This window comes from Globicephala melas, chromosome 19 (assembly GCF_963455315.2).
Source record: "Globicephala melas chromosome 19, mGloMel1.2, whole genome shotgun sequence".
NCBI lineage: Eukaryota > Metazoa > Chordata > Mammalia > Artiodactyla > Delphinidae > Globicephala > Globicephala melas.
The window spans coordinates 2,105,334-2,118,666 of NC_083332.1; the positions used below are offsets into that span (position 1 = coordinate 2,105,334).

General features: G+C 50.9%; 1 protein-coding gene across 2 annotated transcripts; it reads left to right on the forward strand.

Annotated features, from left to right (window-relative positions):
- The first annotated feature begins 197 nt into the window (after window positions 1-197).
- On the forward strand, window positions 198-12,241 carry LOC132593979 (uncharacterized). Of its 2 annotated transcripts, none has more exons than XM_060289342.1 (7): window positions 198-390; window positions 2,778-2,867; window positions 3,509-3,600; window positions 6,017-6,122; window positions 8,441-8,530; window positions 10,724-10,815; window positions 11,936-12,241. In XM_060289342.1, the coding sequence occupies exons 2-7, from the start codon at window positions 2,798-2,800 to the stop codon at window positions 12,116-12,118; spliced, it is 633 nt and encodes a 210-aa protein (XP_060145325.1). In that variant the 5' UTR covers window positions 198-390; window positions 2,778-2,797; the 3' UTR covers window positions 12,119-12,241. The 2 variants fall into 2 exon arrangements, with proteins under 2 accessions (XP_060145325.1, XP_060145324.1); XM_060289341.1 differs by lacking the exon at window positions 198-390 and adding an exon at window positions 826-909.
- The last annotated feature ends 1,092 nt before the right edge of the window (window positions 12,242-13,333 follow it).

Genomic DNA, 13,333 nt, shown 5'->3' on the forward strand with positions numbered 1-13,333 from the left:
GAACAAGTTTAGAAATACTACGTACTCTTATTTCCTGCACAAGTAATTCTCAACCACTAAAAACCCTGCCCAGGGCGACCCTCTAAATTGCTTTCCCTAACGAACGAGGACGAAGAGGCCCCCGACCCTCCCCTCTATTAACGGAATCGCAGCAAACACGCTGACGCCTGTGCTGGTGTCAGAGACAGTTTTAACCACCTGACTTGTGTTTGCGGGCGGGGGTTGGGGGGTGTGCGTGTCGCTGAGCAGCTCAGCCCTGTTCATTCGCGCGAGTTTGTCCACCGCGTCCCCGGGCATCTCCGGAGCCAGCTCTGCGCGGGCGCCAAGGACAAGCACTGAGCAAGCCTGCCCGCTCCTGCCCAGCGGCCCAGCCAGAAGCCGGGTCCGGAGGTCAGTCCCGCGGCTGCAGCTCTGAAGGGTCTGCGCCATGCGGCGGGGGCGCAGCGCGGGGCGGGGGTCGGCGGGATGGCGCCGCGGGGTCTCCGCGGGGAGGGCGACGCTCCCAGGCAGGATGCGCGGGTGAATTCTGGGGAGTGGGGTGCAGGAGCTGCTGCCTAGGAGCCCCTGAGACCCGATGGTGCCGGCGGTGGGGCCCCTTGAGGAACCCGCGTTTCCCCTGAGGGCGGTCGGGATGCTCAGGTCCCCGTGAGCCGCGGGGCGACTCCAGGTCCCAGGATTTCTCTGGCCACTAGCTGGAGAGGAGACTGGAGGGGACAGAGGAGGCTGGGGTGTCAGTAGTAGGGGTGGCGGGGACTCCGTCCAGGACAGGTGGAGGAGGAGCCCGGGTCCTGGTGCTGAGGTTTTAGGGGGCAGGACGGGCAGACGGGGGACTCTGTAGTTGGATGGAGGAGGCGGGAGGAATAGGTTTGCTCTGCACACCAGAGAAGCCGGTCGGGTATCGGGGGTCAGGTAGCGAACTGGCCAAGTAGAAAATCGGAAAATGGTACTGCAGGGAGTCCAGAGGGTAGTTTGAGGGATGAGGAGCCGGGAGCCCCTCCGGTTGTGTTTGGGGGTTCGCTGAAACGCACAAGAGGTTTGCAGATGAGAAGGGCCTTTGGAAAACAGCTTTTGAGCCGCCAGCGCCTCTGTGCGCCTGCGTGCTGCGGGTGGGGGCAGGGAGCCTGTTGGGGGCGCGCATCTTTGAGGGGCAGCCTCGGGGGCATGGGCCCTGGGTGAAACTGGGGATGGGCCCTGGGTGTCAGCCAGAGGGAACTTGTGTTGGAGAGGGTGATGTGTAATTTCATCTTCTGCGTCTGCAGTTGTGTGTGCCCCGAGTGTGTGTGTGTGTGTGTGTGTGTGTGTGTGTGTGTGTGTGTGCATATCCAGGACTGCCTGTGAGGAGGGTGTTCAGTACTAACTAGCAGGCCTGCCCACCTGAGTGGTGGGGGTCTCTGAGTTTCCCTGGAGTGTGTCTGCAGGTGTGCTTGTGTCGTCATGCCCTGGTTTCCCCAGTGCTCACCTGAAAATGTGTGTTTCCAACAATTGTGTGTGTGTCTATCTGGCCAGGTGTTCCCGCTCTTTGACGCACCTTGTATCTGCACGATTATGTGTGAGGGTCTGTGATGGGTCTCATGCTTCTTACAAAGGCTTAGGGGAAGAGGTGTTGACTCTAGCTTATCAGATAATATGTTCTGAGTATGTGTGTGTATTTAATCATATTTAATCTTCATGTTTAATAATTTATAGTCTTCCTTCATGGAGGGGAAAACTGACAGCACAAGAGGTTAAATAACCCCTGAATCAGGGCTTGCCAAGTAAAAAACAGGATAGTTTCTTAAATTTGAACTTTAGACAAATAATGAATTACCTTTGCGTATAAGCATGTCCCAAATATTTCATGGGTCTTGGCTATACTTAAACATAATTTAGAAAACTAAATAAAAAATGATTTTTATGTAGACATGACCCATGCAGTGTTTGAACATACTTATACTAAAACGTGTGTTGTGTATCTGAAATTCAAATCTCAGTTTGCTGTGTATTTCTTGTAATCTTGTTGTTGTTAAATCTGGCGAGCTTGATCCTTGAGATCTCTCGGCTAGTGACTGGAAGGCTGGAACCCCCCAGTGCACCCTCCAGACACACTGGCCCAAGTCCCGCCGAGGGTAAAGCTGGGGTGGAGGCGGGGTCCCAGGACCCCACAGCTGAGCCTGCTGCTAGGCACCCTTGCTGCAGTGCTGGCCACTCGCTCCCCAGGGGCTGTGGTGAGGGGTCTGTGGACCGCCCCCCTCGTCTTCACCGCAGTCCTGAGAGGCCATCACTTGAGCATCCTGTACCAGAAGAGGCCCCCGAGGACAGGGAAGAGGGGTCCTGGTCTGAACCGTATGGTCAAGCTGCAGTGTAGCCTTAGGACCGGGCTGAAACACAGCACTGGGAATGCTGGCCATGAGTGTGCTTATTGAGTGCCTGCTGTATGTCAGACACCACAGGCCCTTCAGATATCCAGTTAACTGACATTCACTTTCAGGGGCCGAGCACTTCGTGTCATAATATTTCTTGTTTTTCTTAAAGCATCAGAAACCCCACACCCATGGTCTCTGCCCTTGCCCTTGCCAGGCACCATGGCAATCGCTCTCCCCACATCACACACTGGGCCTTGGACGAACACTAGAGGGAGGCATTGCCAACATTCCCCTTGGATGTTGGGGACCTGGAGACTTGGGGAGGGGATAGAGCTGTCTGAGTCCATCCGACACCTGAGAGCAGTGCTGGGGTTCACACCCGGGCCATCTGGGTGCTCAGCCCAGGCACTGACTGCTCTGGTCCCCTGTCCATAGGGAGCACCTGTGGTGTCACGATGCTACCTCTCAGCACCATCGAGGGCCAGGAAACTGAGGAGGTGCAGACCAAGCCGCCAGAGAAAGGAGGTGAGACACACATGGGGTGGAAAACTGTGGGCAGGTGGCAGTGGGGAGGGTCTCCAGGGTAAGGCTGATGAGGAAGTGTTGACCCTGAAGATTGATCCCAACCCCAAATATCTCCCGCAGGCTCTTCCTGGGGAGGGGGTGCCTTGAAGGACACCCAGGATGGAACTCCCTGACATCACCTGATGTCAGTGCAACCTGTCACTGCCCTACTCAGAGCTTCAGGGATCTCCTGGGAGCTGAATGAACTTGGGCTCCTTCTTGTGGCCTGGACACCCCTGTTGTCTTACCCCAGCCCCTCCACCCACTGGCATTCCCTGTCTGTTCCCTGTGGACCTTTGGGCTGCAGTTTAATGCATGTCTGCAGGCACTGCTGTGCAACCTCCAACAAATGTCCTAACTTCTCTGTGCTTTGGTTTTCTCTTCTCTAAAGTGGGATGATGAGAGTAGCCATCTCAGAGAGATATTATGAACAACCAAATAAGCTATGATGTGTAAAATACTTAAATGCGTGCCTGGCACAAGGAAACTACTCCACACATATTAGCTCTTGCCAGTGGTTTCATAATGAAGATTTTATTATTATTGAGTTTCTCAAGCCTCAGAGGGCAAGATGGCCTCATGCCTCTTTCCTCCTCCCTCAGTCCTGCTTTCTGAGAACCCTGATGATCCACCAAAGAAGCCCATCAGAATGAAGGGAACGATGTTATTCAGAGTCCTGCCGTTCTGTCCTGTGGTAAGCCTGTTTCTTTCCTCCCTTTGACCAGACTCCTGAGTTCTGAGAGATCCGGAACTTCCTTTGCCCAGCAGAGACCCTTGGGTGGCTGGGTGCCCCTCTGTCCATCTCTCATTCCGGATGTGGCCCCATCCTGTGGGGGACAGTTTTCCTTGAAGATGCTGCCTGCTTTCCTGCCTTCTTTTCTTTACTAATTCCTGACTCTGCTCCAATGTCACCTCCTCCATGAAGCCTCCCTTGCTCACTTTTGCCCCATTTCTCTCTAACCCCTGCCTTCCTGAATTTTTTTCAGAGTAATCATTGCTACCTGAGAGCATACCTGTATCTGTGTGTTCATCATCTGTGTTCCCTACTCGAGTGGTTCTTGGGGAGCAGCAACCTCCTCTGTTGTTCAATGGCATATCCCCCTGCCTAGAACAGATGTAACCAGTGTTAGGCACTGTATACACATGGGCTGATTAAGTGAGGGAATGAGTTACGTAAGGGTCCCTCCTGCGTAGGCAGCTGTGGCTTTGTCCACCTGGACACCATTCCTCCTTCTCCTACTAACACCCTTGATTTTTCTTGGGGGACCACCTGTCTCCATGCCCTTCGGATGGATCTGATCCCATCCTCAGACCAGCTCCAGGTATGCCCCTGACCAATCAGAGCCGGCAATGCCAAGGTCCCCCATGATTGTTCCAGGCTGGGCATGTGGCTCACCGTGGCCAATGAGGCATCTGCTCTGCCTCTGGGATTCTTAACAGGTGGGAGGGGAGTTTGGAGCGGTCCTGTTGGGGAACCATGGGTGCCACGGGGAGAGGTCAGGGGAGGCACAGGGTGAGGATGCTCGCAAGAACACGTTTCCTACTAGTGCCTGCAGCAGTCCCAGGGAGGACTCTCTAGAAATGTTATTAGAAAAGAATGTAAGAGTCACAGATTTTGCAAAGCAGTACAAAGATCATCCAGATTCACCAATTGTTAATATTTTTCTGTTGGTATGTTTTCTCTTGTAAATATAATATGTATATTATATGTATATAATATGTATGCTATATATATATGTATATATTCCTCAGTGTGTGTCACCTTAGAAATAGAATATTCTCTTATATAATGTGGTTTTGAAGACCAGAGTCACACCCTGCCACATACTAATGTTTTTTGCTGTTGTCGTATGTTGTTGTTTTTTACCTTTTCCCCCAATGAGATTCAGGGTAGCTATGATCTCTGGAATACCATCTAATTGATGCCGTGTCTTGCATTTGAGCAGGAATTCAGGTATAATTTTCTTCCCACCAGCACAGTAACCACTAACTGCACGAGGCTACTTCAATATCAATGAATCAATCTTAAAAAAAATTCAAAACACGGTTTCTCGGCCGCTCAGGTTTCAGTGGCCAGATGTGGCCAGTAGCTACCGTACTGGACATTGCAGATACAGAACATTGCCATGGTCACAGAAGGTTCTGTCTCAGGACTGGGTTAAATATCTTATATTATCAGAATTATCACACAGTGTAGCCACCAGAAAGTGAGGATATGGGCTTGGTGAGAGCTTTCTTATTTTAAGGTTGTTATTTCAAATTTTGTATGTAATCAAGACTCAATGGCTGTTTTTATATTATACTCTTTTCATTCTCAGGATCCATATCTTCATAAAGTATTTCTTTTTTAAAAGAAAAACAACAAACTGTATCTATTCACGTTTCTGCCCAAACTGCCCTTTTACCAGAGAGCAGCTTGGCTTCATCTACTGCAGGAGCTGGCACAGAAAATTCTCTAGGTCAGGAGTGGGCAGACCCTGGCCATCCAGCCACAGCCTGTAGTGTAAATAAGGGCTCATTAGCACAGCCACGTCCATCCTCAGGTAGGGTCTGGGCTGCTTTCCTGCAAAGTCCAGTAGCTGTGACACAGACCTGATGGTGCACAAAGGCTAAACGATTCGCCATGACATCCTTGACAACAAAGGTGACTGGTCTTGCTTTGAATAGATGCCAGACTGAAGTCAATACGGGTGAAAGTGTGAGAAAAGTTAGAAGAAGGGGGAAAACAAACTGCTGTGACTGTGATGCACAGTGTAAAAGATATTTTGTGTCTGGGGCCAGCACATGTGCTTCTATGTGTGTGGCATGTGTTTCTTCATATTCCAGTAAGAAGTTTAAGAAACACTACTTACCCTTATTACCTGAACAACTGATTCTCTTCCACCTAAAACGTGCCATTGGCGACATTTTATATTGGTTTCTCTAACCAATGAGGATGAGGAGGTCCCCGACCTCCCCCAATAGTGAAATTGAAGGGAACACTCAGATACCTGTGCTGGTGTCAGAGACTGTTTTAACCACCTGACTAGTGTTGGTGGTCAGGGGGGTTGAGGGGGTGTGCGTGACGCTGAGCGACTCAGCTCTGTACATTCCTCGGAGTTTGTCCACAGATTCCCTGGACATCTTCGGAGCCAGCGCTGCGCGGGCGCCAAGGACAAGCACTGAGCAAGCCTGCCCGCTCCTGCCCAGCGGCCCAGACAGAAGCCGGGTCCGGAGGTCAGTCCCGCGGCTGCAGCTCTGAAGGGTCTGCGCCATCCGGGCGGGGGCGCAGCGCGGGTCGGCGGGATGGCGCCGCGGGGTCTCCGCGGGGAGGGCGGCGCTCCCAGGCAGGATGCGCGGGTGCGTTCGCGGCAATGGGGTGCAGGAGCTGCTGCCTAGGAGCCCCTGAGACCTGATGGTGCCCGCGGTGGGGCCCCTTGAGGAACCCGCGTCTCCCCTGAGGGCGGCCAGGATGCTCAGACCCTTCTGAGCCGCAGGGCGACTCCAGGTCCGAGGATTTCTCTGGCCGCTGGGAGGAGGGAAGAGTGGAAGCGACAGAGGAGTTTGGGGTGTCAGTAGTAGGGGTGGCGGGGACTCCGTCCAGGACAGGTGGAGGAGGAGCCCGGGTCCTGGTCCTGAGGTTTTAGGGGGTAGAACGGGCAGACGGGGGACTCTAGTTGGATGGAGGAGGCGGGAGGAATAGGTTTGCTCTGCACACCACAGAGGTCAGTCAGGTAACGAATTCGCTTAATGGAACATAGGAAAATGATTTGCGGGAGAGTCCAGAAGGTAGTTTGGGGGGTCGGGAGGGGCAGGGAGTCCCTGCAGATGGGTTGGGGGTTCACTAAGGACGCATAAGAAGGTTAGCAGATGAAAAGGGCACTTGGAAAACAGGTTTTGAGCCTCCAGTGCTTCTGTGTGCCTGCGTGCTGCGGGTGGGGGCGGGGGGTGTGCTGGGGCGATTATCTTAGAGCAGCGGCCTCTGCGGATGGGCCCTGGGTGAGAATGAGCGTGGGCCCTGGGTGTAGGCAGAGGGAAATTATGTTGGAGAGGGTGATGTGTAATTTCAGCCTGTGGGTCTGCGTTTGTGGGTGGCTAGAGGGTGTGTGTGTGTGTGTGTGTGTGCGCGCGCGCGTACGTCCAGGACTTTGTGTGAGGAGGGCGTTCAGTACTAACTAGCAGGCCTGCCCACCTGAGTGGTGGGGGTCTCAGAGTTTCCCTGGAGTGTGTCTGCAGGTGTGCTTGTGTCGTCATGCCCTGGTTTCATCAGCGTTCATTTGAAAATGTGTGTTTCCAACAATTGTGTGTGTGTCTGGCTGGCTGGGTGTTCCCACAAATTGATGCCTCTTGTATTTGCATGATTAAGAGTGAGAGTCTGTGATTGCATCTTACACTTCTTAAAAAGGTTTACAGGAAGAGGTGTTGACTCTGATTTTCCAGATAGCGTGTTGTCAGTGTGTCTGTATGTGTGTGTATTTAATCATATTTAATCCTCATGTTCAATAATTAATTTTACTCATTTTTCTGGAGAGGAAAGCTGACAGCACAAGAGGTTAAAGAACCTCTGAAATGGGGCTTGCCAGGTAAAATACAGGATGCTTACTTAAATTTGAATTTCAGACAAATAATGAATTACCTTTGGGTATAATTATGTCCCAAATATTTCATGGGACTTGGGTATTCGTAAACATAACTTCGTATATCAAATAAGTGATTTTTATGTAGACATTTACCATGTGGTGATTGGGACCTATCATGCTAAAATATGATTTGCCTATCTCAAATTCAAATCTCAGTTTGCTGTGTATTTGTTGTAATATTGTTGTTAACTCTGGCAAACTTGATCCTTGAGATCTCTCAGCTAGTGACAGGCAGGTTGGAATCCCCACAGTGCACCCTCCATACAAACTGGCTGAAGTTCTGCCCAGGGTAAAGCTGGGGTGGAGGCGGGGTCCCAGGACCCCACAGCTGAGCCTGCTGCTAGGCACCCTTGCTGCAGTGCTGGCCTCTCCCCAGGGGCTGTGGTGAGGGGTCTGTGGACCGCCCCCCTCGTCTTCACAGCAGTCCTGAGAGGCAGTCACTTGAGCATCCTGTACCAGAAGAGGCCCCCGAGGACAGGGAAGAGGGGTCCTGGTCTGAACCATTTGGTCAAGTTGCCTTATAGCCTTAGGACACAGCTGAAATACAGCACTGGGAATGCTGACCATGAGTGCACTTATTGAGTGCCTGCTGTACGCCAGACTCCAGAGGCCCTTTTGATACCCAGTTAACCGACCTTCACCCATGATTCCCAGCACTCTGTGTCATAATATTTCTTCTTTTCCTTAAAGGGGCACCATGGCCATCGCTCGCCCCACATCACACACTGGGCCTTGGAAGCCACTCTAGGAGGGAGGCATTGCCAACACTTCCCCTTGGATGTTGGGGACCTGGAGATTGGGGGGGGGATGGAGCTGTCTGAGTCCATCCAACACCTGAGAGCAGTGCTGGGGTTCACACCTGGGCCATCTGGGTCCCCAGCCCAGGCACTGACCACTGTGGTCTCCTGTCCATAGGGAGCACCTGTGGTGTCACGATGCTACCTCTCAGCACCGTCGAGGGCCAGGAAACGGAGGCGGTGCAGACCAAGCCGCCAGAGAAAGGAGGTGAGACACACATGGGGTGGAAACCTGTGGGCAAGTGGGAGTGGGGAGAGCCTCCAGGGTAAGGCTGATGAGGAAAGGTTGACCCTGAAGACTGATCCCAACTTCAGATATCTCCTAGTTGCTCTTCCTGGGAAGGGAGGGCCCTGAGCGGCACCCAGGATGGAACCTCCCTGACATCCCCTCGTCAGTGGGTCCTGTCTCTCCCCTGCTCAGAGTCTTCAGGGGTGTCTCTCGGGAGGTGGAATCAATCTGGGCTCCATTTTGTGGCCCGGATACCTGCCTGGACTGGCCCTGCATCCAGTTGCCAGGTCAGGAATTGCAGGGTCAGGTCATTCAGGTGGAATATGAAGGAGGCTTGACCCAAAGAGTCGGCAGGAGTGGGGTGATTCCTGTGAAGCCTGTGGATCCTGCTGGTGACTTGGGCACATGAGTGAGGGCTGTTGGTTTTGCTGGGATGCTTCCTTTCTGAAACGTCTTACTTTGCAATAATTTTATATTCACAAGAAGTTGCCATAATAGCACATAGAAGTTCCATGGACACTTCATCCCATTTCCCCCAGTATCTTTATTTTATATGATGATACTACAACATCAAAACTAGCCCATGGATATTGGCACAATCCGTGTGTGTTTCTACTTGTGTTTCATCACATCTATAGCTGTGTGTAACCATCATACAAAACAAGATACAGGCCATTTTTTTTTTTTTTTTTTTTTTTTTTTTTTTTTTTTGCGGTACGTGGGCCTCTCACTGTTGTGGCCTCTCCCGTTGCGGAGCACAGGCTCCGGACGCGCAGGCTCAGCGGCCATGGCTCACGGACCCAGCCGCTCTGCGGCATGTGGGACCTTCCCGGACCAGGGCACGAACCAGTGTCCCCTGCATCGGCAGGCGGACTCTCAACTACTGCGCCACCAGGGAAGCCCAATACAGGCCACTTTTTTAGCTACCTACTCCCTTACCAGAGGTAGCTACTTTCCAGCTTCTTGTCCAATCTTCCAGAATGTTCTATGCTCACTCATACAGACAAGGATGTGTATCTGTTACTATGTATTTATGTCTGATGCACTGTGTGTACTCTATATGCCACTGCCGGTTCCTATTTTGTCTTCTTTCATTTAATTCTGATCTGACACTTGGTATCTTCCAGTCCCAGTCCCAGTGCTTTCCAAGCACCCAATCACTCATGCTTCACAACTCTGTGAGGTAAGGACAGTGATTGCCCCCTTTTGCAGATGGGAAATCTGAGGGGTGACAGGGATGAATGATTAGCTCATGCTGGGATTTGAAGCGTTTGGCCTCGGGGTCTTTGACCTTAAGCCCTGTGTCCCCTGTCCATCTTGGGGACTCTTCTCCACAAGATGACGACTTTGTGTTCCAGCTGCCTGGCATTCCATGGTCTGTCTGTCCTGTGTTCTAATTTATTTAACCTGGTTCGTACAGGTGGCCATTTGGGTTATTCCCAATCTTTGAGGAAGACAATAAATGCAAGTAGAGGTAGGATTATAGTTGGGCCATATGGCGCACGGAGGAGTACAACCATGATAATGTGTTTAAAAATTGAAATGGAAGCATCAAAGGGGTGTGCATTTGTAATTTTGACGGGTTGACTGAATGGTTCTCCATAGAGAGGCCGATTTCCATTCCCAGCAGGAGAGTAGGAGTTTCTAAGAAAATATCTGGATTTGTTGGTAGCTTTAAAATATCAGGAGACTTCACTCTAAATCAAGACATCTGTCTTCTGTGGGGAAACTAGACAATTTTCTGGAGGGGCATCCCCACAGGCAGCTGCATATCAGCTGTCCCTTCCTCCTGGACACGGGCTCCCCAGGGTGCTACCATCTCCAGAGACCCTGTTGTCTCACCTCAGCCCCTTCACTCACTGACATTCCCTCTCTGTTCCCTGTGGGCCTTCGGGATGCAATTTCATGCATGTCTGCAGGCGCTGCTGTGCAACCTCCAGCAAGTGTCCTAACCTCTGTGCCTTGGTTTCCTCATCTCTAAAGCTGGATGATGATAGTAGCCATCTCAATTTAGCTATGATGTGTAAAATACTTAACTGCGTGCCTGGCACATAGCAAGTACTCAACACATGTTAGTTCTTGTCAATGGTTTCATGATGAAGATCTTATTATTATTGAGTTCTCAAGCCTCAGAGGGCAAGGGGGCCTCATGCCTCTTTCCTCCTCTCTCAGCCCTGCTTCCTGAGAACCCTGGTGAGCCGCGGAAGAAGTCCACTGGAATGAAGGGAAGACTGTCATTCAAAGTCCTGCCAATCTGTCCCATGGTAAGCCTGTTTGTTTCCTCCCTTTGACCAGAGGCTCCTGGGTTCTGAGAGGTCAAGTACTTCCACGACCCTCTCTGCTCAGCAGAGACCCTTGGGTGGCCAGGTGCCCCTTGTCCCCCCCAAGGATGTGGCCCCATCTGTAAGGGATGGTTTTCCTTGAAGATGCTGCCCTCTTTCCTGCTTCCTTCTCTTTCCTAATTCCTGCCTCTGCTCCAATGTCACCTCCTCCATGAAGCCTCCCTTGCTCACTTTTGCCCCACCCCCCTGCCTTGCTGAATATTTGTCAGATAATTATTGCTACCCGAAAGCATACCTTGTATTTGTTTGTTCATTCTGAAGGGGTAGGAACCTGTTCTGTTGTTCAATGACATATCCCCCCTGGCTAGGACAGATGTAACCAGCGGTAGGCACTGTACACATGTGGGCTGATTAAATGAAGGAATGAATTAGGGAACGGTCCCTGCTGAGGCAGGCAGCTGTGGCTTTGTCCACCTGGATACCATTCCTCGTTCTTTTGTTAAAACACTTGATTTTTGGGAGGACCATCTGCCTCCATGAACTTTGGATGTGTCTGATCCCATCCTCAGACCAGCTCCAGCTATGCCCCTGACCAATCAGAGCCGGCAATGCCAGGGTTCCCTGTGATTGGTTCCAGGCTGGGCACGTGACTCAACCTTAGCCAATGAGGAGTCTCCTCCATCTCTGGGATTCTTAACAGGTGGGAGGGGAGTTTGGAGGGCCCTGATGGGGAATCAGGGGGGCCGTGGGTAGAGGTCAGGTGAGACACAGGGGCAGGATGCTCGCAAGAACACCCTTCCTGTTAGTGCCTGCAACAGTCCCAGGGAGGACTTTTGAAGAGGTTTTCTTATTAGGGAATAGTGTGAGAATCAAAGACTTTATGAAAACAGTACAAAGGTCATCCAAATCCACCGATTGTTAACACATTTTCTATTTGCATGTTTTCTCTAATATGAATATATATAATACATGATGTTGATGGTGCTCAACATCCTGCAATGTACAGGATGCCCCCCTTCCCTGAAAGAATGATCTGACCCCAAAATGTCATTAGTGTGACACTAACGTTCTGTTCTTTCTTCTCTGTTTGCTTTCCTTCCAGCCAAGTGTTTGCTTCACCTATTACTTGGAACAGGATGACCCTGACTCTGATTCCCAATTTCCTCCTGAACCTTTGAAAACTGACCCAAATTGCACCTTCGTTCCTCTGCCTGTGTTAGAGTTTCATGAAATCAAGGTGTGTGAATGTCCCCTGTGCTGTCTCAGCTTTGTCACTGCTTCCTAATACCTGAGCTCCCTCTGCTTCCTGCTCTTGACTCAGCACCCTGGAATCATGCATGCTGGGCTACTGTGATGTAAAGTCCCCAAATACAGCTGCTTAAATAAACCGAACTTGATGTCTCTCTCATGATTGTGGTCTGTGTGTAAAACTCCCCCAGCCGGCGTATTGCATTCCCATAGAGTTGGGCAGCCAAGTTCCTTTGACCTTGGTGCTCTGTGCCACGTGGCTGGAGAGGGCTCACCCCCCCCATATCCCGTCCACATTGTGGCTCAGGGGAAGGGGAGGAGGATGAGGGAAGGGGAAGACACACTTTAGTCCTTCAGAGGACACCTCCTACAAGATGCCCAGATCACTTTTCCTCAAACCTCATTGGCCAGAACATAGTCACATGACCAATCTAGCTGCAAGAGATGCTGGGAAGTACAGTCCTTAGCTGGGCAATCCTGTGTCACCTACTAGCTTCTATTATTACAGCAAAGGAGGATGAATATTGTGTCCACTGCTGACCAGGTCTCTTATGTTAATTTAGCCCCGGCACCAGGCTGTGATGAATACATGAGTGAATAAATGTACTCTTCAATTCTGTATCTCTCTCCCACTGACTAGGAGCTCCTCCATTTTTACACAAATATTTAGAATGATGAACCTTCGAGCACTGACCATGTGGTAGGCACTGAGCTAATGTCTTTACACATTTTGATCCACTTAATTCTCACAACCATATGGCTGGTTCTGTTATTATCCATCTTTCCAAGAGAAGAGAACAGAGGCACAGAGAGTTCATGTCACTTGCTTCAGGTCACACAGATCATAAGTAGCCAAGCCGAGATTCAAACCCAGGCAGGCTGGCTCCAGAGTCTCTGCCAACAACCACAAAGTCGAAGCTGTTGACTGAAGTAAAAATACACAACATGAGAGGGGTGAAGTTCAATTTTACTTGGGGACTTACTGAGGATTAGAACCAGGAGATAGCCTCTCAGAGAGCTCTGAGGAACGGTTCCAAAAGGTAGGTAGGAGGTCAGTTTCTGTGTGATTTTGGAGAAGGGATCCATGCAGTTAAGCACACATCTCAGCACAAGGTTCCTGTTGGTCATGAGGAACAGACATCTCAGTCAATCATTTTAGTGCTTTTCTAAGTATGGGAAGATGCAAGAGTCTTGGTTCATAATATTTTCTCCTGAAAATATCTAATTATCTGAGGGCCATTTCCTCCACTTT